This window comes from Anoplopoma fimbria, chromosome 3 (genome assembly GCF_027596085.1).
Source record: "Anoplopoma fimbria isolate UVic2021 breed Golden Eagle Sablefish chromosome 3, Afim_UVic_2022, whole genome shotgun sequence".
Taxonomy (NCBI): domain Eukaryota; kingdom Metazoa; phylum Chordata; class Actinopteri; order Perciformes; family Anoplopomatidae; genus Anoplopoma; species Anoplopoma fimbria.
Window position 1 is genome coordinate 5,032,231 of NC_072451.1, and position 25,228 is coordinate 5,057,458.

Sequence of the window (25,228 nt, forward strand, 5' to 3'; positions counted from 1 at the left end):
CCCAGGGAGAATGAGAGCAAAAAAGAAAAAAGGAGGGAAAGAAGGAATTAAGAAGGCCAAGAAGTAAACAAGATTATCGGGAATAGGGGGGAGGAGGAGGAGGCCGGACAGAAGGGCGAAGAGGTGAGGGAGGACGACAGGAAACCGAGCAAGAGATCAGGGCAGATGGAGAGGAGGACGGGGGGGGGTGAAGAGGGAGGGAGACAGATGGAGGTGGAAGGAAGAGAGGAGGGCGTGAACATGGAGATGGTCAAGGTGGTTCGAATTTTTTATGTTCTTTTTTTAGGGGGTGAAGAAAGCCGTTTATTTTATTAAAGGAATAGTTCAATATTTTTGAGGAACACACTTTTTTGCTTTGTTCCAGAGAGTTAGGGCGGGGCTGTGAGTCAGCCTTGCTTCCAACCAAGGCAGCACAACCAAATGAAAAAACCCTGCCACCTTAAAAGGACTTTACCCCACAGCCCACCTTAACAGATGTCTTTAAAACAGACAGGACACCTCCAACGGCATTAAAGGTCAACGCTTACTCTCTCTATTGTGAATCTCAAAACCGTTATGATTCAACATTTGCGAAACCTTTCCAAAGCTTTTGTTTTATGTGCATGACGTCATCTCAATATAAAGTCTGAAGCAGCAGGTACGAAAGGGGAGAAAAACACTCATTCGGAAGCAAACCAGGTAGCAGGACTGCAAATAACGATTAATCTGCTGTTCATTTTTTCTTGATGAATTGTTCGGCTCATTAAACATTAGAATACTGTGAAAAGAGGCCATCACAATATCATAGAGCCACGATATATTCAGACATGATCCAGTGTGATGACTCACACGGTCATGAAAAGAGAGAGCAGTCACATGACGTGCCACAGTAGACTAGACTTTAGACTAGACCTGAAACATAAAGCGGGACCTACTCGGTCTGATTGGACTGAATATAGTTTGGTTCTTCAGGTAACAGGAACAGAGTGGGACCTTTTAGTTTCAGCGTGTAATTCCGTCTAACGCTACAAATTCATCATTTCCGTTTACGTTTCGTAACCGACGAACGAGACACAAAGTGATAATTAGATTTGTTCCTTCGTGATAGTGAACAGAACTGCTTAATAGTGAGTGCTTTGTTGGTGTATTTTCTCTCGTTGTGCGGGCTTGAGTGTTTGCCACCTGCATCCAATATTTACGCTGCGTTAAACACGCCCCGTATGTATTCGCGCAGGCATGAGATGGATATTGATCCTCTCCTCTAACTCCCAGAAAGAAAGTAATTAAGCCTATTTTTTTTAAAGAAAGTGGGTGAAACTATTCCTCTAAGGTGTTTCCATTTCTCTCTTTTTTTTTTCTTCATAATGTGAAAGCCCTCGAGGTCCTCACGCTTCCTCCGTTGTCTCACTGGCTTCCTCCCTCCCGTTATTGTCACACCGCCACACTTTTCCGTCTCATTTTTAACACCCACCCTCCTCTACGCACCCTTCTCCATCCATCTTTTCTCTCTCTCTCCTCCTCCCTCCCTCCCTACCGTGATTTCATATCCCAGTCAGGGTTCTACCTCTGCGTTCTGTCACCTTGTTGCCAGTCGCGGGAAAAGTGTAAATTGTATTTGCTTTAAATACCCCGTGTTTTCCGCGGGTTTACAGCTCGAAAGGGAGGGGGAGGGGGAGGGGAGGATGGGAGGCGAGAAGAAAGAAAGAAGAGCAAGCCACAGTGTTTAACTTAGCGTCTGCTAAAGATAGATAGGTCTCTCTTTTTTTTCGTTTTTTGCAGCTCTGGTGTTTAGCCCATCTAAACCGTTCAAACTCTGGCTGAACTTCATCCCCCCCCCTTTTATTTAGCTCTTTAGTAGCTACAAAGGTATGAAGAACAGTTGTATCTGTATCTGAGGCTTATGGGGGTCATGTGCTGCTGGCGAGGGACTCTGTAGTGTTTGTGTAAACCAATATGGACCATCGGATGGTTTGGGGGTGCCTTTAAGGACAGTTGGATTTGTCGTGACATTTGTCAACCACAGAGAATTTGATTCCATTTCAAATGTGCCCATCTAAATGCCAACTGCTGCTAACCCCACCCATATAATGAATGCTTAGGTCCAATTGAAATATCGCTATAAGATTTATACATTATCCTGCAAGTAAATGAACTTATCTGTGATTAATATTTGACCGATAGGCCCTAACAAGGTTGCTCCCACGCTTACTGTATATGTAGTGATTTGTAAGCATTAGTGGAGCTTTCACATTCAAGATGCAGAGTGCCGTTTAATCATCGTTAAAACATATTACTCAATAAGAGTGAGATTAACCTTTATTTATTAGACTGCATTCAGAAACTTTTTGTAAGCCACTACACTCAGTCTGTTCTGTTTTGCCACGGAGCTCCACTGGAGTTCAGCTGGGGAGTAAAAGGCACTCCAGCTGTGGTAATGAACCAACTACGAGTGCTGCAGGCTTTTTTTTTTTTTTGCTGTTAGATTTACCCCTGCCAGTCCGTGGATCGAATCTGCAATCTTCCTGCCACCTTCCCACTTATCTAACCTTTAGGCCCTCCGTGCCCAAGATCGATAATTTGAAATGGTAATAAAAGACTTTGAAATTACCAAATAATCACCTATTGCCACCGAATTTATGGAATCTATCCTCTTCAGCTCCTCTGGACCTTTGGGTGGGTCATTATTTATTACAACAGCGAGCTTAGCTTGATCCCACAAGACTTTGAGTTATTTCTGGTGGTGTACACATAATGCAAATTAGATGCAGATGGTGTTATGCAGTGTTGAGCAAATGTTTTGTTTCTACATACTTTGAGGATGTTTAAAAAGGAGATTTAAAGGGGGTATTAAATGAAGTTGAGAATGTAAAATAGATCCAGTCCAGTGATGATAGTATGAACTCTGGAATTTGCTGTGCATGAATTTTACATATTCTGTAAAAAGCTCTGTCAAAATGTCTCCACCTAAAAGGCAGATCTCTCCCATTCATCGCTGAGGAGCCACTAATTGACCGCTGAACTTGTACAAGCACAAATGTCACTCTGAGCCCTCGACACAGGATGTTCTCGGTCAGAAAACGTCAGCTTCCTGCCGGGGCCGAGGCTAAGAAACAGGCTCGGCTAACTCGTCACCGCTCATTGCGGTCGGCTTGACGATTGATGCACTGGGACAGCATTTAGCCAAAGTGTTCTTGCCAAGGAGAGGAGCTCTAGCGATCAGCTGCAAGAATTAGCCCAAGATGCTATTAAAGGAGACACTAATCCTTGCTGCACTTGACCACACATTCAGCCCTTAGCCATCAGGGTGCTTAGATAAAACTAACCACAAGGTCAGGGCTGCAGTACAACACCGCAGAGAGCGAGAGGGGGAGCGACTCACCCTGACACGAAGCGCTCTGGAAGTCTCTGAGTGGATCCTACAGGCGAACGGCCGCTGTACCTTTAAGACCTCTGAATCCTCTCAGCCAGGAGGCGAGCTTAAGAGTTTTTCTTTTCTTTTCTAACAACTTGTGTTTTTTGTGTTTAGAGTTGCTGAACTGGCCAGAAAAAAAAAACGGTTTTAAAATGTCAAAGAAAGATACCGAAAGTTTGCCGCGCCTGCCCTTATCAGCTCATGCTCTGGAGATGTGTGATTTTTGATGCTACACATGCACTTAGTTTGCACGCCTCCACTTCTGCATCCTCTCTTGGCGTGCCCCCCCCCCCCCACCTCCTCCCCCCTTCTTCCATTTCTTGATGGGAGTTCTGCCGAAGCGCACTTAAACAGATGTTATTCCTGCAAAAAAATAAAAAAATCAATTCCACCGCCGGTGCAAGGATGTGATAACGCTCCACGCCGAATATAAACCTGTCTCCCACTTGACAATTTGGTTCCAATTAAACCATTTATGCATGCCATATTTTCAGGGGTGAGGAGACCGCTTTGGGGCTTTTCTTCCTCCGGAGATGTTCCCTCCGTTGGCTTGGTCTTGTTGTCAATTACGCCATATTTTTTTGTTTTGCTCGAGATTAGGTTGAGCGAGCACTGGCATGTTTTGAAGTGAACGGTAAAGGGAGGGGAGCGTTTAAAGCAGCAATAACTTAACCCTGCAAAAAAAGGACAGTAAAGCGACGAGGCTCGGCATTACTTACTATTACGAGGGGCTGCATATCTCAGTATACGTCCCTTATTCTGATTCACATAATGGTCTGCCAACCTCGCTGAATCCAAAGAGCGGAATTAGCCTGCACCATCACCCGTTATCAAGGGAGTGCTGTTAAATACCATAATTTGAGCCAATTCGAATACTGTTATACACCCAGTTCACTGTTCAGTGGTTTTGTGGTGTTCCAGCTCCAGCCTTTAGAATCAATTCATTATGCAGGGTCATTTGTATTCTCTTTCTCTTTCCCTCTGACCCGCTCATTTACATAATGCCTGTCCCGTTTGAGCTCACTCTGAACCAGCCCAATACATATGCATGGCGTTAGCAACTGACACGGTTATTGACAAAAGAGGGCTACGGAGCCATTAAAGGAACGAGACGGAGCTCTTGTTGTTGCTCTGACCTGTCGAGAGCCACTCTTCGTCCTGGTCTCTTCATCTTCGCTGGTCCCTCAGGTCCTGCAGTCTCTGGGTGCCGGACCTGCTCCTGACTCATCGCTCTTACATTGGCCTTCGCAGACATACAACCAGATCGCCATTTGTCTGCTTTTTTTTCGTCCCCTTGACAGCATGTCCATGTGTGTGTGTGTGTGTGTGTTTGTGTGTGTGCGTATGTGCATTGAGTATTTGCTTTCAGGAAAGACAGATAGAGATGTATGGATAATCTGACAAGCCGAGAAAGAGATGGGCGGGGGGGGTGGGGAGAGAGAAAGAGAGGGGGCGATGCAAGTAATGCATTTTGTGGGTTCATTTGATTTGTGTGTCGGTCTGTGCCACTGGTTTTTTGCTTGTGTTTTCATATAAGCGCAGTTACTCTCTGACGTGTCTCTGTTGCCTCAATATCGCTCTGTCTTATGATTAACCCCCCCTCTCTCTCCCTCTCTCCCGTTACCTAGACGACGACCCCCTGCAGCCAGTGACCCAAGATGAGACGGTGTCCGTGGGGGGACGGTGACACTGACCTGCAATGTGCCCGAGAGCGATAACTCCTCACTGCAATGGTCCAACACGGCACAGCAGACCCTGTACTTTGGAGAGAAGAGAGGTGAGTGGGGGGGGACGACAAGAGGAACTATGAAAGTTTGAATGAGGGAATCCTAAAAAAATACATTTAAATAGGACTGATTTGCTTTGTCAAATATGTTCTGGAGGGAACACAAATGCTTCCTATTTCTATTATTCTGTTCACTGGCAATTGTTTTTTTCCAGTCCAGACGGTGTGACATTTCAGTAGCACAGAGATGTTGCCTGGGTAGCTAGGTTTATTAAAGCACAGGTTTTTGACAACAGAGACTTTTTTTTTCTGTTGTTAAAAAACAACTATTGGTTAGGATTCAGACAAAGATTATCATTTTGGTAAGTTAGTGCATCCTTTCATGTGCGTCATGTTAGTGTTGCCGTTTTAAATACTTAACAAAGACCACAATCTCTCTTATTACTGTTTAATCTAATTTATTAATATACTTCAATTTCCATGAGCGTCAGTAGTAGTGAACAGCTTGCAGATACTTTCAAAATGAGTTAATTACGGCCCCATTTACATGTCATTTCACCTGTCACATCTGTATAAAATCCAGCTGTAATTTGATGAACTTTTGTTGACACTTAACAACATACATGCGTCCCTGTTGTACAGATCCCAGATCAGATTTCAATCCGTTTTGGTTTTTCTAGGCTACATGCAAATCAACACAGGCCCTACTCAAGTACTACAAGTGAGACAAACTGTTTTCACGGGCTTTCGTTCATGCCATTACCATTAACATTAAGAGGTTGAACCAATCAAGGATCAGATAAATGCCACAACAGCCTTCATGCGCCTTCGGTTTCATCACGTGTATGAATCTCTGGAGCAGATAAGACGGCTTTATTAAGGGCCACCTCAGCTGGCGTTATACAAGGGATAGACGGTTTAGAGGCTACTTCCACAGACGGCTTACTGACGTCGTTACATTTGGGCAGAGTAAAGATTAAATATGTCTTGTAGAGACAGATTTATAATCATCATAATCATGTCTGGATGCACACTTTTGATCAGATAGCTGTCCAACCTGCCCAAGAAGTATAAAGTGACTACATGTAAAAAGGGGGTTTATGTTGATAAAAAACATGTTTTCTACAAAAAATATTTGCTAATGCACAACAGCTTCATATGAATGTAATTGTTAGGAGACAAGGTTGCAATAAAGACGCTTTTGCTTTTTCCATTTTGCTGAACAAGGCACTAATAACTACTTTGTACTCACTGGGTCAAAATGCTTTGTTCGAGAGAAAAAGCTCCGAACAAAGGCATTAGGGAACTGAGAGAGCAACAACATGTAATATTGCATGACTCAAAAAAGTGCTCAATTTGTGCAACAAACTTTTAATGAAAGGATGCAAACAAACCTGATGGGCAAAAGTGCTTTCATTTTTCCATTTCAAACAACTACTTTTTAAAGACAAATTGTCTCATTAATCAATTTGCCGTCGGTCTGACTTTAAGCCAGACCGACTTTTAACGATATTTTGAAAAGAGCGACTTCCCACTCCGTGGTTCAATTGTCCAGCAACATACAACAGACCCTGTATTTTGAAAAGACAAAAAAGGAAGGAAGGCTAGCGGTGGGGAAAAGAAACTGACACAGTAAATACTGATTGACAGTATAAATATGGCGCTTTGGTGCTAATGATAACTTTTGACTGTGTTGGCTCAGACCGGTGGTTCAAAACATTGTCAGGAGTGAAAAGAAGCATGCACGATGCCCATTTGGAGTGTGAAAACAGGGACAACATTACTAGGCTATGATTGCAATAAAAAGACGTCTCCTTTTTTATTTGACACGATGAAACAAAAATACCTCAAAAGGGTGATATTTAAAAGCATAACAATTTTAAAGGAAACTTCAATCCTGACAAGCTCAAATGTTAGCGCCAACTTTCTCTCGTCTTGCCTCTTTTCAATAGTCCAACATCACACAACAGATTTGGTAGTTGTGAGTGAAAAGAGGAGAGATTGGTCCAGATGGAAAGAAGGACTGGTGGGAGAGTTGGAGAATTCGATACAAGGGCGGCGAGAGAGCTAGAAAGACTCCCTCGTGCCCGAATACGACACTTAACAGCAGAAGCGAAGTGATGGAGAGATGGAGTAAAGAATGGGCCAAGTGTAGAGGCCGAGAAGTTGTCATTGCAGAGGGCCAACAGATGATTTGGAGCACGGAGAGGCGAGAGAGAGATTGAGGGAGGGAGGGGAGGTGGGGAAGGACAAATGGAAAGATCAGCAAGTCTTTACTCCAGATGGAGCTTCAACCACAGTTGAGAGGAGAGAGGCACTTCTCTGCAATGATAGAACACTTAAAGGCTGACCTCTACTTCGGAGGGAATTGAGAAACGTATTGGAAGAGGAGGAAGGGGAATGGGAGAAAATAGGAGGAGGAGGAGGAGGAGGAGGAGGAGGGTTAGATGGAGCAGATACTCCCCCACTGCAGTGGTCCAACATGCACAGCAGATGCTATACTTTGGAAAGCAGAGAGTTGAGGGACATGGAGGGGAGGAGAAGATGAAGGGAGCTCAGAATTCAACCCTTCATCCGTGTCTTCTCTTTCTAAGAGCAGCAGATGGAGAGAGAAAGAAGAGACGTGAAGATCTGGAGAGTAGATAGAAAGATAGCGGAGGGATGGAGGAGTGTACAGTCAAAAAAAGAAAGAAAACTGACAAAGGACAGAAAGAGATGAAGGAGGAAAAAACAGAAGGCAACTGTTTTTGGGGAAGAGTAGCAGATGGAGAAAATGAAGTGAGGAGAAAAAAGAGATAGCATTTTGACTGTAATTAGCTGTTGATACAATGAAGGAAACCTGAATGAACCTGAAATTGCAAAAGAACATTCGAAGAATAATTAATGAGTTTTGAGTTTGCTCACTACTGGTCGACAATTGGGGCTAACGTTAGCTGATGTTGCTTACAGGACTGAATGAGTACCTCTGTGAATTCCAAGTTAAAATAAAGGGTTAATAAATGAACGAGTCAGGCTAATTGATTAGTAATATTTGAGGAAAAGAGGTCTCAAGTCAATATACTGTAACAAAAAAGGGTAGTGTTAATTTTAAATAATTTCATATATAATATATCGGTAGGATTGGCCTTATTGGTCCTCTGTTCATTCCGACCACGGGGATCTGTATTGTGAAAACATTGGCGACAGCTGCCATTAACTTTTGGTTAAGTTTGGGCACAAAAATTGCTTAAGTTGAAGGTGCGTATGATCATCCTTTAAATAAAACATTCTCACTTAAACCTGCGTTCACTGATTATTTGGGCACTTGAGGGCAGTGTAACAAGCTCTAAACACAAAACTGACATTTTATCACCTTGAAAAATATTTTTCCTTTTAGCTCCATTTTGGTCTCTGCCAACTCCTTAGAGGAAGTAGCTGACTCTTTAGCTGCTAAATGCTCCACTATGTTCACCAGCTAGTTGCTAACTTATGACTGTATGCTGAGCAGGTAGCCTACAGTCTGTTTATTATATTGGTATATTTTTATTAGAAAACAGCTGCCTGTTGTTGCTGGAAACTTTTAAGTTTGCTCTTTTGGGAATAATTCTCTGTGGATTTGATTTCTTTACTCATTATACATAGTAATTTGATGTATTCTAATTATGAAAATAATGATGAATGCAGCTTTAAACTGAGGTAATGATCAAGGTTGAAAGAAACCACCAATGACTGCCATAATCCCACCGATATTTGTATGATAGATCAATTCCCAACGCAATTTTAATAGGATTTGTTTACTTGCCATAGAAAGTCATTTTTGAAAACGTTCTGCTCGTTTGGGTTGACGTGGAGCTTCGCCATCTCCCGCTCATGACCGTCCAAAACAAATCTTGCTCGGTAGTTTACTGTAATTGTCCAGCCAAGAAAGGAAAGTCGAAGGAAGGACAGACAGATTAAGACAGCGAATTATAAAATAGGATGGAGGGATCTCAAAAATGAGGCAGAAGGAGGGAAAAGAGTAAATGAAAATCCCTCCGTGCTTCACTTTGGAAATGATAGATCGAGATGGAGCAGCAAATCTATGCAGCTTGGCCCAAACAGCAAAGCGTAGACAGTTTGCTTCAGAGCTGAGGCAGCAAGAGATGGAGGGATGAGAGTAAAGAGAAAAAAGAAGGATATACTAGAACTGGAACAAAAAAAGGGAAAAGACATAAGCCAGTTGATTGTAGAGCAAAGAAGGAGAGAAGGAGAGAATTTAGGGCTCTTCACCACTGCTTTTTAACACTGCACCGCGCTTTGGAGAGTTGAGACATGAGAAGAAAAAAAGAATGGGTGGAGGAGAGCAAAGGATGGACAAACAGCATGATGTGAGATAGAAGAACAAGAAGAAAATGATGAGTGACAACTCCTCACAGTGATGGACTCCACACCGCAGAGTAGAGACTCTACTACTGCTGGATCAGAGAAGGCAAATTCAGAGACAAGAATGACAGGAGAGAGAGAGAGAGAGAGAGAGAGAGAGAGAGAGAGAGAAGAATAACCAAAGACAGGAGCACAGATGCTTTTCTTCAGTCATCACTTTAAACCTAATCTAAACAGGTGTCCCTATTAAAAAAAAATAATACATAGTACATAGCCAAGAAAGTAGGATCATCATAACAGGCTTAGATAGAGAAGAAGAGGAGGAGAGGAGGAGAAAGGATGGTGAAGAGAATGGATAGAGTATGAAGACAGAGAGGTAGATGTAACAGTATAGAGGGGAAAATAAATGACAATGTATAAATGATTCAGAGAAGATACAGGGAAAGAGACCTTGGATGTAATTTATATTATTCACCAATAATGTGGAAAGAAAATGATGAAAAATATAAAAGTCATGACTGTGATATATGAAATGTTGATGTTGCCGGCATAATCACAGGGTCACATCCATTCGGTCCAAATCTCCGTGGTAGATTGAAAGCTTAAGCTGACTTTTATCGTTATTCAGACAAGGAAAGCCATTGATATCAGTTTAATTTGACCCTGCTTTGCACAGATGAGATGCAGTACAGAGAGACGGGGACCCAGCGGAGGAGGGAACACAGTGTGGGCACATTCTTAAGAGCCTTTTTTAAATTTATGTTTTATTTTTTTTAAATGGAAGTGAATAGAAAGATTTAAATTAGAAAAGAAAGTAAAGGGACATAACTGGCAAAAAAACCACAGCCTGGTTCCAGTGGAGCAGAGCTAATGAGAGTTCTGCAAGTATAACTGGCGAGATGAAGATAAAGCAAAACAGGAAATTAATTGTTGAGGGACACAAAGCCCAATCGTGTTTATTAAAGCAGATACTATGACAAATAATAAAAGCATTTTTCAGCTAATTCTGTCCCGTATTAATCTCAGCGTGAACATTTACAGCAAAGAAACCTGTCATTTAATTTGCGAACACAAATGATCTGATTGCTGTAGCCAACATGGGATATTTCAATTCGTTTTAAAACCTTAATTCTGGATAATTTATTTTAAGACCCTTTTAAGGACCCACGGATACCCTGCAGGGACCATGTGGGAGTGGATGGGTGGATGGATGAGGGGAGGAAAGAAGAGACCCAGTGCTGCTAATAGCAGAGATTAGCCAGCTAGGAAAGCATGAAAACTGATGGGTTCCTACATTAATGCTAGACTACCAGGAGACACAGAGACAGACACATTGAGATAAAGAGATGAACGTGAAGGAGATAAAGACTGAAACTCTGAAATCAAGACAAGCAAAAGGGAAACAAACAAGAGCATTACATTTACATATCTGGCTTTTAGCTGGTGCCCTCATCCAGAAACTACAGTCTTCTCAGGAGTCTCTAAAGCTTCAGAGTGAGTCAGTAAGAATAGGTTTGAGTGTGCTAACATTGCACTTAACGTCGTGGTTGAACTGCAGGGCTCCAGGGTGAGCTTGCTAGAATAGTTAGCACAGCCAGCAATATACTTAAGAAAACCACAGAAGAATACTGTCAGGAAAGGGAGATGAAGCCGTGAGCATCCTGACAGACAGATCTCAGTCTGTATGCTTCATTCTGAGACTTTGACCTATGAGCAACGCACCAGGGAGCCTTTAGCAACCCTGATTATTTTCTTGAGTAGTTGTGTTGTCTATAATATGTCAGAAAGTAGTGAAAAATGTCAATCACTATTTCCCCAGAGCACAACAAGATGTCTTTGTAGCCTTCATCTTAATCGACCAGAAGTCAAAAATGCAAAGACAATCAGTTCACTCTCCTAAAGTTAGAGAAAAGCAGGAAAATAACGGCATATGAGAAGCTAAAAATAGCAAAAGGTTTTAATTTTCGCTTCAGAAATGACTGTTTTATGCTTTAATATTTTATTCCCATTACTGTGTTTTAAACTACAATGGTAGTTTTCCAAATTAAACAACAAATTAGCTGTTTGTTATCAGCAGAACGGCATCATTTGTCCTCCAACTGTTTTGTGACATCTGCTGAAAGATGTGTTATTTCATTCTTGGGAGGACAGTCTCAAATGTTGCGATCCTTCAGCTTTAAGAGTTGACTGTGCGTAAGAGTTTACTCTTTGCTTATTCTGTCACACAGCTCCCAAACAACTTTCCAAGGATTACTTTTCATTTTGTTAAAGTTCGGAGAGGAGCATGAAACTCATCCACAGCAATCACAAAGCTAGAGAAACGATCCGTTCACACAAAAGACATATTTTCTTACTTACCTCTCGTGGTATCTTACCATGCCGATTCAATGCCAGTTATATTAAACCTAAACTTAAATTGTGAACCAAATCCATGTGGATGCTTGAGATCAATTTGTTTCTGAATCATGAAAAATGTTTGTGCTGATGTTACATAATTTAGATTCATCAACAACAAAGCAGTAAGTCAAAGGTTGAAAAAACGCTCACACCAACGCCATATCTGTACAGTTTCATAAAATGAGCACAGACTCTGAAATGCATATAACAGATGTGGACACAAAATATTGAAAAAAGAAAATGGACTTTGCTCCATTGTGAAAGGATTATGTGACAGTAGCACAAATTGGATGCTGTATATTCACTTGTAAGCTAACGATTAACTTTCAGCCGGAGAAATAAGGATTAATAAAGATATTTGTTTCGGTTCGTTGCTCGTGATTAAAAAATAAAATCTTTAGGGAAAACTAGCTCAGAAACCTTTTACATAATTTAAGAACCAATTATTATGAAGCGTGGGAAGAAGATGTATCTTCCCACCTTAACACCTTTGAAACAACATCACGTTTCCATCACACTTTCCTTAATTATGACAATCTCATTGTTTTACAAGAAAGAACCATGTTATATATGTTTTAAGATGTATTCGTTACATAAAATGTAATGAAACCAGGCCCATGTGGCTTACACAGAGAGGTGTACCTGCATGTGCGTATTTTACCCAGGAAACAACAATAAAAGTAGAATAAAACACTAATAATTTGAGGTTTAGCAAACACATCTCCTCACCAGAACAATCTGTGCGTAAGCTTGCAGTCTGGCTATAATTGTATTTATTTGTCATGTGCGGTTTCCTCCCTTTCCATAAAAGCATATAAGCAGACATCAGACAGGCCTCAGTACGGTTTAACAAGGTAATGGCTCTCTGGTGATTTATAAACCATGGTGGACGGGGAAGCTCTCGCCGAGCGCGAGGAAATTGAGTCGGCAGACTTTAACTGTGGTGAAAATGACTGTTGTTATAAATCATTTTATTAAAAATTGTTTTAAAGTTTACAGCATTTAGGACTCTTAAGTGAACAGGCACAAAAAAATATTAAAATTGATGGTCAGATCCCCACCGAGCCTCTCAGAGACCGAGACAAACCGACAACGACTGCTCACAACACAGTGCGAGACAGTACTGCACATGCGGGACGTGAGATGTTTTTTTTTTTCTTGACATTTTCTGAAAAACTATTGATCCACATCACATCAGTCAAAGTTTTCTCTGTGTCTGGGAAGGCTCTCTGGAGAAAATATTAACAACAACCATCACAGGATCGAAAGACTACAGGAGAGACTTTTGAAATCTAGTGCCTGAAAGAAGGCCTCTTCTAGATTTCTTCTTTGTATCATATGAACTCTACATTATTCCAGGTGTACTTAAAATAATCAAGTGTAATGGTAGACAAGTGCAAAGAGAAGAAAGAGACTGGAGTACCAAGAAATCAAAGTTTTAAAAAAATACAATTATTTTTCAGGTTAATGAAATAAATGAATGAAAAACATCCCGTGTGATTCAGAAATTGGCCTTTTGCCCCAGGCATGAAAACTTTAATTTAACTACCACTACTGTCTAACTGTTATGGCTCCACAGAATCATTTATTCCTCATAAAACACTGCAACAGGGTTCTGATTGTGTAGGTCTCTTATCATTCAACTGATGTTTAGCCAGCACATCACTTGAATAGATGAGCGTTTCATTTTTATTTGCTTTGTTGCCTAGAGTTAGGTGAGAAGATCAATACCACTCCCGTGTCTGCACACTAAAACTGAAGCTTCGCCAGCAGCGGGATAGCTCATAGCTTAGCATGAAGATCATCCTACCAGTACCTCTAAAGCGTACCAATTAGCACGTTAAAAGCTCTGTTTGTTTGCGTTGTTAGCACTGTTAGCTGCTAGCCGCTGACTGAGCCATCGTCATGTTAAGAGACGTGTGGAGACAATAGATTTGATCTCAATTTCTTATCCAGCACCTTTAAATCTGTTCCATCCATACAAAAACTGAAGTGTAAGCGACTTCCTGGAGTCCTTTAAATCTACAGAGCCTTGGCAGCAGTTTCCCCCTGTTCACAGTCTTTATTCTAAGCTAAGATAACCGTCTCCTGGCTCTAGCGTCAAATCTAACGGACAGAAATGAGAGTGGTATTGATCTACTCATCTAACTTGCGGCAAAAAAAAGAAGCTATTTGGCTTATTTCCCAAAATGTCAAACTTTTCCATCAAACTAGCCTCTTGTACAAGTGAGATTAAACCACATAAGGACATTTTGTCTATATAGATATACGAAAGAAAAGAGCTGCACACACACATACCACACACTGAAATCAAAGCACTACAGGACGTCAAGATGTATCAGGAAGAGGTAGTGACAACATTTCCTACTTTACTCAACATGAGTCTGAACCTGCGACTTGAAACATGAGCAGCCAAATATAAGTGACGGCATGCAGACAACCCAGAGCAGCAGAAAGAAGCAGCAGGCTGATAGTGACAGCCATTATGGTAATTGCTTTCTTGACTTCTTTTCACTATAAAGGTGAGGAATGCTGAGAGAATCATCCGTGCTCCTGCATTATGCACTTTACTCTGTCATGCTTTCTTTCTAATCCATTTGCACCAAGCAGAGCAGCCAGCATGAGCAGTGTCTTCTCCAGGTAATCTGGTTCTTTAGATGTGTCATCGGTCAGTGTTATTTGCCAGAAATCCCTGATGGTCTTTTCTTTTTTTTCTTTTTTCCTCTGCTGCTGTAAATACTACATGGCAGGATTTCATTGGCATGGTGCTTGAAGCTAATACACCGTTGGGAACATTTCTCTCTCAAGTTTCATCTGGAACTAATGCCGCCTTGCTTCAATTTGCACCACCGTGGGCAAAGTTTGGTTCATCTCGCTCCTTCCATTGATTTTGCAGACGTTTGTGCTGCCGCCTCTGAATTATTCTTTTTTAATTCTGTCTGAAGGAATAGGGCAAGAGAGATGAGTGGATTGAGAGGGAGAGAGAGAGAGAGAGAGAGAGAGAGAGATGCAGAGGGGATGGAGGGGAAGGTGGATAAAACTGACAAAACAGATAGAGGTGTGTGTTTATCAAGTGTTTCATAGTCGGCGCACTGATCCAGGATCAATTGACGCTCTCAGATCAGCGGGGACGGCATGATCAAGGGAAGCCTGCGGTCACTGAACCCGGATCAGCTGTCGGAAAGGACGGATAATTAGGGAGCTGGAGAGAAGATTCAGAAACAGATGGGAGGATGGAGGCGACATGTGTGGAAGAGAGAGAGAGAGAGAGAAGAAGAAGAGAGGCTGTCTCTCTCTGGTTGTGCGTGTCAGCTAAATGCCTAAAATGTAAAACAAAATTAGAAAGCGAGAGAGAGTTGAGTGATGAGAGGAGGAGGGAGGGGAAGACAAGGGAAGAAAGAAAAGGGACAAGAACAAAGCAGGAGTGGAGAAGAAAGCTGGCAGTTGGATGCAAAGAAAAATGGACAGAGAGGGAAACAAGAGGGAGAGGTGAAATTGCAGATTGAGGTTTAAAGAGGGAGATGATGTGATGCAGAAAGTAAGAGGGAGATAGAGACAGAAATATAAAAATATTGCTCTGTAACTGAAGTTCTGTGCCAATGCAATGCAGGATTCTCCCCTGGTCGTGCCAATAAGTCAAATTTCAATTTGAGGGAGTTCTCGTAAGAGCGCGAACTTGGTTGGAAAGGCACAAGGAGGTAGGAGGCAGATGAAAAAGGAATATATGTATGTGCACTCAGTATGTGCTGTGTGAGAATTCCCCCTCTTCTGGAATGTTTGAAGTTGAAAGAGCATGAGAAAGATTGAGGGAGGAGGTAGAGGAGGAGGAGGAGGAGGTGGAAGAGGTGGAGGAGGAAGTCGAGTAGGCGAAAAATAGCCGCTGTGACCAGATCAACAGTTGGACCTTCGGGGAGTATCGAGTCTCGAGTTTGAGCTGCAGACAAGCATCACTATCTGGCCAAACAAACACACAGGCAACATGCAGACCCACTTACAAACACCGCTGTACAAAAAGAGGTTTGTAGGCTGATAAGCAGATCCTGTACTTGATATGTAATCAACGCACAAATGCTCCATCTCCTCAGCTCAAAGCCCTACTGACACCACTTATAAACCCCTCAGCCTCTCGTTCATATGTACACACGAAGAATAGCAAAGTGGAAATAGATGCTGTTTGAAGAGGGTTCTCCTCTCGCGGTCAATTCACAATTTTATGCTCAGTATTCTTCGACATATACACACAGGGGTCTCCTTGATAACCTAACGGTACCATAATACTGCTGGGGATGATCCTTTCCAGCGAGTGTGTGAATGACTCTAAGTGTGTGTGGTTGCATTTTAATCTTTAAGAGTTGGGTCTACTTTTACCGGAGCGGCACTAATCTCTGAGGCATGACTTGCCTATGCTTTTAAAAAAACTGACGCAAAATCGATATTTAATGATGCATTCCGTTTGTTATTGACTCTGTCTTCATGTACAAAGACTAGTTTTCTTCAGTCTGATTATCATTTCATGGTTTCACCCAATGTTTTTTGTGAAGAAAATGCTACATTACACCTTCCGGGGATTTAAAAGCAAGATAGGGGAAAGAACAGCCGCAAAGTATCTGTTACCATAGCAATCATACATGAGTTGCACCTGCGTGTTTTAAATATGATTTTTAAACCACAACCTTCAGCTTAACATCTCAAAGCAATGTTTCAAATGTGGCTTTGTTTCTGAAAATCTTAAATTATTTAAATGTTTTTTCTGCCTGGTGAGCAGATGGCTTTAAACACTGCGATGCCCATGAACCGAGGCCGACGTTGCCATGGAGAAGTCAGAGGGACAAAACACACAATTCAAAAATGCCCAGTTGTTACAAGTAGAAACAAAACACAATATTACTGCTGCCGAATTCGATCAAAAGTTTTTTTTTTTTATTATGATTATTTTTGGGTACTATGTCAGGTAGTAATGGACTTCAGCCAGACTCAAACTGGGGACATGGTGGTTGATAATCTGTGTTGTAATCCCTAATCCCTGTATTTTTTTATGCAGTTTTGCAGGATGAAAGTTTCATTTCTGCCTTTTTAGTTATTGAAAAAGGCTGAATTGATTTATAGTGTCTTTTTTTAAACATTAAGAGTGAGAAGAGAAAACTAGAACACAAATTCCATTGGTTTTTGAAAAATTGGAAGTTGTGAACTGTAAACTTAGATGTTCAGAGTTTCATGTCCATCCAAGCCTTGGAAGTGCTCCAAATGTCAGTCACCTAACATGCTCTATGAAAAAATAAAAATAAACCTCTATATTACCACACACATACAAACCTCATCCGTTAATCCAGTTTATCTCAAGATTTAGAAATTCATTACATCCCTTCGGCGTACAAACAGAAGCCAAACAGCAGAGTGTGACCTATCGGCAGACTATTTATGTTGCTCATATCGCAGGCTAAACAGCGCAAGGCACATGTACCATTTTCAGGGGCGTCCCGATCGATTGGGCCCCGTAACTAGATATCATATCGTTTCTAAAAAATCCATCACACCTGTACTCTCGAGCAATATACATCGTTTATAATGAAAAACGAAAGAACAAAAAGAAAAAAAAGCCTGCAGTCAGAAAAGATTAGAAAACGGGCGAGATGTAAGAGAGAAGGACGGAGGGGAACGAGAGAGAGGGAAAGAGGGGAGATGGAGGAGAGCTGAGGGGAAGGGAATTAAGGAGACTGATGGTTGAGCGCAGGGTCCAAGGGGCATTGATAAGTGTGTGTGTGTGTGTGTGTGTGTGTGTGTGTGTGTGTGTGTGTGTGTGTGTGTGTGTGTGTGTGTGTGTGTGTGTGTGTGTGTGTGTGAGAGTGAGTGACCATATGCCTCACACACACCCCCACACACACACCCACACAGAGAGGGTAGCTCATGAAGACAAATGAAGTGACCTTGCTTAGTGATAAGGCATGGAGATAAAGTAGCGTTGGATGAAATAACTGAAAAACACCAAGAGAAACAGAGATGTGTGTACACGTGTGTGTGGTTATGTGTGTGTGTGGGAGTGCAATAGAGATAGACAGGTGAACAGACAGATGGGAAGATGGAGAGACGGGGATATAACGGTGAGAAAGAAAGAGATGAGGAGACAAACAGACACAGATGTGGCTCAATACTGAGAGAGGCAAACAAACAATAAGATATGAAAACAGACAGTGACCATATCGCACTATTAAACTACACACACACACACACACACATATTTGGAGTCGCCCACACACTACACAAAGATGTTCAGAATAAGATAAGACTTAACGAGTTACATAACAAAAGCAGATACTCTTGTTTTTTGCTGACCCTCACTGGTTGAAGTTCTCACCTTGTTGCGGTGACGTGACGGTGTACTCGGGTGTGGTCAGTGCGCTGTTACATCACTGTTTGGTGTGGGTGAAGGTGCAACAAAGCACACTTCAACATCAGGCAGCAAAAGTCTGTGAAACTGTGATTTTTAGTTTGATGTTAAGTCTCTTTCCCATTTGTTACATGTAAAGTAGCATATGAGCTGATTGGCTGTTGGTTAACAGTAAGCAGTCAACCTCATTTCTGAACAACTTGGTTACATCATGAGAACAATATTTCTATAAAAAACAATGTCAACTTGCTCCCAGTTCAAAAATGGTGAATATTCTTTTATTTTCCACATTTTAACATTATTTTAAGGAATGAGAAAAGAGCTAATGGAACTCATTAGCATCAAATTCTATTAGAATTTGCCTGCTGGCTAGCTAGCTAAAAACATGATATTTCATTAGTCAGAAGGCTGTATTACTGTTGATACAGTAGAAAAGACTAAAACTTTTGAATGGATAAAACAATCAAAGAAACATCACACAAATAAAGTACCGCGACAAGTTAGTAAGCTAGCGTGTTAGCTTTACTGGTTAACAGCTGTTTTTTGGATTGTCTCTGTTATTTCCAAATTAAAATGAAAACATGAGTTTATTCTCTCAATTGCTTGTTTTGACATATCACTACCACAACGTTGGCCGCTCTGTCTTACAACTTTAAGCCTTTAATAATGTGTTTTCGTTCATGAAAGATAATTGTAATATTTTGGTCACCTAAAAATGTGTTGTTCAGCTTTCGGTTGCACTTAGCTCCACCCTCTTGTCTCACTTATGGTTCCAAAAAAACAAGATGGCGACGGCCACAAGGTCAAACTCGAGGCTTCAAAACTGTCGTCCACCAACCAATGGGTGGAGTCACGGCAGCTACGTCCACTTTAGTCTATGACTACAGCTAACAAAACCTAAAATATATAATTGTGAGTTTAGCTGGAGCTTCTCAAACTTCAGCTCCTCTTGTTTCAGAGTGGATGCCAGGGGAAAAAAACAAGACTAATGCCCACGGTAACTTAAAACGACATTGAATGTGTGAAACAAATCCATAAGACTATTCACTTTACTTGACCGCAGTATCTTTATCTTTGCAGGTATCTGCTTACTTGTTTTATGTAAAGTCATTATTTGCGGAGAGCCAACTCTGCATGATGGCGCCAGAGAACAAAGCTGAGAAGCCTTTATTGAGACAGACAGACAGACAGAAAGTCAGACAGACAGAATAGATAGACAGGCAGATAGGAAGGCAGGGAGACAGACAGCAATCACGCTGCACAAACACCGTAGAGGTCAATGCTATCACGGAAACGAGCGGGTTATTTCGTAGCATTTCATCATCATCATCATCTATCTCGGTCGCTTGTGCTCTCTCTCCCTCTTTCATGGCTGGATTTCTCATTGATGACAAAGCCATTTATGTCTCTCTTATGTTTCTCTCCCCCGCCGCCTCCCACCTCCCCTACCCATCCCCACTGCCTCTCCCTTATTCTCCTTGCTATTTATGCTTCCTCTGTTTTATTTTTCTGTTTTTTTTTTCTCTCTCTCACACTCACACACTTTCTCTCGTCTCTCATTCTCAATTTGCGTCTCCTCTTTTTACTCCCCTCTTTATCTTTCTTTGCCTTGTTCGCGCTCACATCTATTTTTTGCCTCCTCTCTCTCACCTCGTCTTCCTCACTCCTCCTCCTCCTCCTCCTCCTCCTCTCTCTCCCTCTTACATCATTTTCTCTCCAAACACCTCTCCCCCTTCCTTTCCATTTTACCTTCTCTTTCCCATGATTTAAATTCTGCACATCATCTTTCTTACTTTCCTCTTTTCCTCTCACTCTGCCCTCCCCAACCTTGGTCGCCCTCTTTTACATGCTTTCTTACTCTCTTCCCACCTCCCTTATTTTTCTCACTACTTCACCTTTTTCTTCTCATTGTGTCTTTGTCCAACTTGTTAGGATTCTCGCCTTTCACTTTCATTATCATTCCTCCTCTTTTTCTTTCCTTCCTGTTACATTCTCCTTTCTTTGTCATACTTTCTCTTCATATCCCCACTTGTTCTCCCTCTTTCAATCCTTTCTTCTCACTATCCTTTCCTTATCTTTCTCCTTCACCTCTTCCACATATCCATCCTTTCATCACATTTACCCCCCTACTGTCTCTCCTCTTTTAAGCCTCCTTTCATCTTCCTCCCTACTTCACCTGATTTCATTTATCCATCCGTCACAGTACTTTCCCTTCCCATCTCACCTCGCTTTCTAAATCCTTCCATCCTCTCATGTTTCCTTCTTCTCTCCCCTTTTCTCCTCCACCCCCCTTCCTTCCTATATTGCATATTGTCTCCCATCTGCACGGCCCTCCTATCCTCCCCCCTTCTGCCACCCCCTTCTTACTCGTACTCTGCCTCCTCTTCCTCCCCGTTTCTTTTTCCTCCTCTTTTATGGAATGAGACACCTGTTCACGGCAAATATGAACATTAGAAATACATTTAAATATTAACTAAATAAAAAAATGATTACTCAGTAGAAAAGTTAGAAAAGTTAAAAGCACAAAAAGAGCCTTAAAATAAATAAGTAAATCGATGAAATATTAAAAAAAAACATACCTTAGTCAACTTATATCTCCTTTAATAATTAATAAAGCTGATCAATTATATATGCACGTTTCTAAATATTGATATCCTGTTCCTTTTCCCCCTTCAGCGCTCAGAGATAACCGCATCCAGCTGCACCGCTCGACACCCACCGAGCTTTCCATAACCATCGCCGACGTGCAGCTGTCGGACGAGGGCGAGTACACCTGCTCCATCTTCACCATGCCGGTCCGCACCGCCCGAGCTACAGTCACCGTGCTAGGTGGGTCACACAAACACACACATATGTACACACAGTACGTGTTCACACCACCACACACTGTGCATATGGGTGGGAGAAAGCTGTCCTCGTGATATTGCCAAAAACAGAGGTTGAAACTTTTCCAGACCTTGAAATAAACTCGTGACTGTAAAGCATATTAGCATATTCACTTTTTTTGATGCTGCAGAAATATATTGAAATCAATACAATCTTTTTTGTTATTATAATTTTAGTAAAACTCCCTTTACTCTATCAATTCTTTCTATCTCCTGTCTGTCCTTGAAAGAGAATCCCTCTCTGTGAGGCCCATCGAGGTTTTCTTTCCTATGCAGACTTTACTAGAGAAACACTCTTTGTTCTCACCGATGCCTCGTGGTTCTGAATGACATTCTCGCCTTCCGTGTCTTCATACTTTAGCGGTTCTCCTTTGGGACTGATTGACGGCAGTACAAATCAGCTTGACTGCAGTCTATCTTGATTTCTCTCCTAAATCTGTGGGATTGTGACAAATCTAAATGGATGATTCAAAGCATTTGGCATCTTTTCTTATTTTCTCCTCACTTGTCATGTTGTTTATAGCAATTTCACAACTATGGCTTCTTGTTCTGCCAGTGGGGTTTCAGACTACATGCAGAAAACGTGGGCCCGTCAAATGACAAGAGTCGTTTTACTTTTGGAATTGTGAAAAGGGGGGGGGGTGCATTCACCTTGATGCACCGCTGTGGCATTGTGCTGGCCTGACCTACCCTGCAGAGTTTAGAGCAGAATGGGGTTTGACCCTGTGGATGTGCATTGTCACTGTGTGACATGCTAGCGGGGGCTGCCTGTTGGCATCGTCTGTTGAAAGACGGATTACAAAAATAATGTCTGCAATCAATGCAACAATGGCTGAGATATCCTGTCTTGTGGGCAAAGGCCTTTACATTACATTACATTACATTACAGTCATTTAGCAGACGCTTTTATCCAAAGCGACTTACAATCAGTAGTATATTACATATCATTCACCCATTCACACACTGATGACAGGCTACCATGCAAGGTGCCACCATCAGACTCTAACTAACATTCATCATCCAGTCCACACCGATGGCAAGCCTTCGGGAGCAACTTGGGGTTAAGTGTCTTGCCCAAGGACACATCGACTGCCGAAGCCGGGTATCGAACCTGGGGCTTCTATTTTTCTTCCGCACATCAATATATATTTTTTTAGCTGTTGTTTTTATCATGAATACTTTCACATTGAACATGAATATTATGTGGTGAAAGAGCATTTTGCTTTGTTTGTTTTCAACAAATCATGTGATGTTTAACGGATTTACTCAAGTAGGGAGGTTCCATTGTTCAAACCAAGATGGCATCCTTGACAAAGGCAGAGAGTACCATTCTTACCTTTCACAATAAAAGCCCTAAACATTTACAGTACACTATGTAATTGGTTACCAGAGGGAACTAAAATCAGAGCATTTAGCTAAAAGGAAACACAATATAATAGCTGCTCTGGGTCAATGGGATCCTGGTAGTTGGTACTCTGCCTGCCTGAAACTATTCAAAACTTTTATTGAAAAAGTGCGGCAACTGTTGCAAATTTGCATCCTTGCCTGTATGAATAGTGTTGTGTGAAATATCCCCAGATGAGTATTTTGCATTTTTGGTCTCGTCTATACATCATGCCCCCAGTGTGTTAAAAGGTCTTAAAGCAGCAGAAACACTGTTTGCTATGTTTCCCATAATGTAGTTCAATTTCATCTTTTTGTTGGATCCTGTACTCCTTAAGAAGCAGAATCTGATCTTCATGGGTAAAATTGAGTTTCACTTAAAAGTAAAAACTAAAGCGTCACAGATTAGTTGAAAAATAAAGTCCAATAATGATCTCTCCAGTGGACCATAAAGTTATGACTCCATAGCCTTCGCTGTGATGCCTTCATCCGGTTCGATCCTGATCCGTGCTTACAGCGTTAACCTTTGTTTAAGGTTACGACCTCATATAACTCTTGTGTGGAGATGAACCGGTTCCTCTCATCTTCTTCGAGGTGAATGTTATTACCTTTGTGTGAGGCTTCCCTGCAGCCTGCAATAAATTGTGGTCATCCTGTCAGTGGTGAGTTGGCCTGTTCATCGATTGGATATTGGTCTAATCGGCTTTGGACCCCCCACAAACAATGTTTCAAGTATCGATTTTTATTAGTCATGTTGTTATTGTGTCTCAGTGTGAGCCCATTCTGGACATGTTTTGTGGTTTTAGTTGAAGATGAGAACAAAGCATTGTGCTTGGCTATACTGTAATGCAGGAGCTAATGGCCGCACTACCACAATAGAGACGTACTGTATACATGGGAGAGACAGCTGGTCGGATATTCCTGGCAGGGCAGATTTATGGCCAATATTTCAGGGCATCCAATGCCACTTTTAAATTACTCCGCCATTAAACTATGTCATCTTTTGTGCTGACCACGAAAAACCTACATCCACATGTATTCAACAAACTTACCATATGATACAGACATAGAATACATTCTTAATATGAGTTTATTCATGGGGGTCTTTTTTTCATTCTGTGTCCTCTCAGCTTTTCTAAATGGATACACCATTATGTGCCAACATGTTCTTGGATGAAAACTGAGCTGATGAGGGGTTTCTGCCTAATTCACTTGGAAAATGCACCAAGTGGAAACAAGAGATGCTAAAAAATGTTTGATATTTAGGGTGGGGCCGGGTGGCTCACAGCGGCTGTTTCTGTAGCTGAAAGGCCACATTGTTATTCTTCGGAATTTTTGGGGTTTTTGTCAGTTCAGATCTGTGGAAGCATCCTTGAATAAATCATTTTGTTGATATTTACTCAAATGTTTTGGCTGTGCTGCAAAGTATATTGAAATTAATTAAATATAGTCGCCATGGACAACGGCATGAACGGAGCGCCTGCAATGTTAATGAGATGTTGGTGTATGTGTGCGTGTCAGTTAGGGGGGAGGGAAGGGGGGGGGGGGGGGGGGGGGGGGGGGGGAACGTGTAACGTGCGTGTCTAAGCCAGGGAGAAGGCGGGTCCACATTAAATTCAAATGATGTTCATTTTAAATTCAAATTAACATCAGAATCGCTCCTCTATCTACAAATTGTGCAGTAATTGTCATTCAAGCCTTTTTTTTTTTTTAATATTCCAGTAATTGACGGCTGTGACACTGTAGTCTGCGTTCGATAAATATTGCATGACCCCTGAGAGGGAGCCAGGCCATTAAAAATGTATGCTAAGATGTCTAAAAACGCATCGACCCCTATGGGAAAATCAGCCAGAGGCATCAAGTTTTTTGGCACATGTGTGTTTTATTCTTGTTTTGACAAGTGCGCGCTTCTGACAGACACAGACACACTCCAGTGCATAACTGCTGGGTACGGTCAGTTTTAAATGCTTGTGTGTCTGTTAGTGTAAAATGTGTGGCAGGCCTCTCCACTCTCTCTCTCTCTCTCTCTCTCTCTCTCTCTCTCTCTCTCTCCCGAGCTAAGCAGAGAATAATTTATAATGGCTTTATTCTCTCTTATTCTCCTTGTAGAGGAAAGGGTCTCGACAGGACTTCTCCAGCCAATTCTATATGTGCAGTATTATTCTCTCATTAATATTCAGGGCTCCTTTACTGCCAGAGAGCTTCCGCACACAGTGCACTACATCAAATACTGCTACATTAAAAATTGACCACATTTTTATTTTTTGATCTATACCTTGGTTAGTTCACAGCGTTTTATATTGGTATTTGGCCGGTTTGCTTGTCCGTCTGCAGGGGATACAATCATATAATTGAATTTAATGGTACAGCATCACAAACAATCTATCTATCTATCTATCTATCTATCTATCTATCTATCTATCTATCTATCTATCTATCTATCTATCTATCTATCTATCTATCTATCTATCTATCTATCTATCTATCTATCTATCCATCCATCCATCCATCCATCCATCCATCCATCCATCCATCCATCCATCCATCCATCTATCTATCTATAATCAATCTATATATATCCATCTACCATTCATCCATCTACTTCTTCACTCTCTGAAAACTTGTAACATTAGACATTTCTAGAGTTTTCTGGCTTGAAAAATGTCACAAATTTCAATAATTGGTCCAGAATCGTGTCAATTGTAATGAAAATATATCGG

The 25,228-nt window shown here is 41.5% G+C and overlaps 1 protein-coding gene across 1 annotated transcript in view; it reads left to right on the plus strand.

Moving 5' to 3' along the window:
• The window catches only part of cadm3 (cell adhesion molecule 3), an 87,136-nt gene that overhangs the window by 31,979 nt on the left and 29,929 nt on the right, over positions 1-25,228 (plus strand). Inside the window, 3 exon segments of the mRNA XM_054596857.1 lie at positions 5,020-5,061; positions 5,064-5,168; positions 20,917-21,069. Of these exon segments, the coding sequence (XP_054452832.1) occupies positions 5,020-5,061; positions 5,064-5,168; positions 20,917-21,069 (300 nt within the window).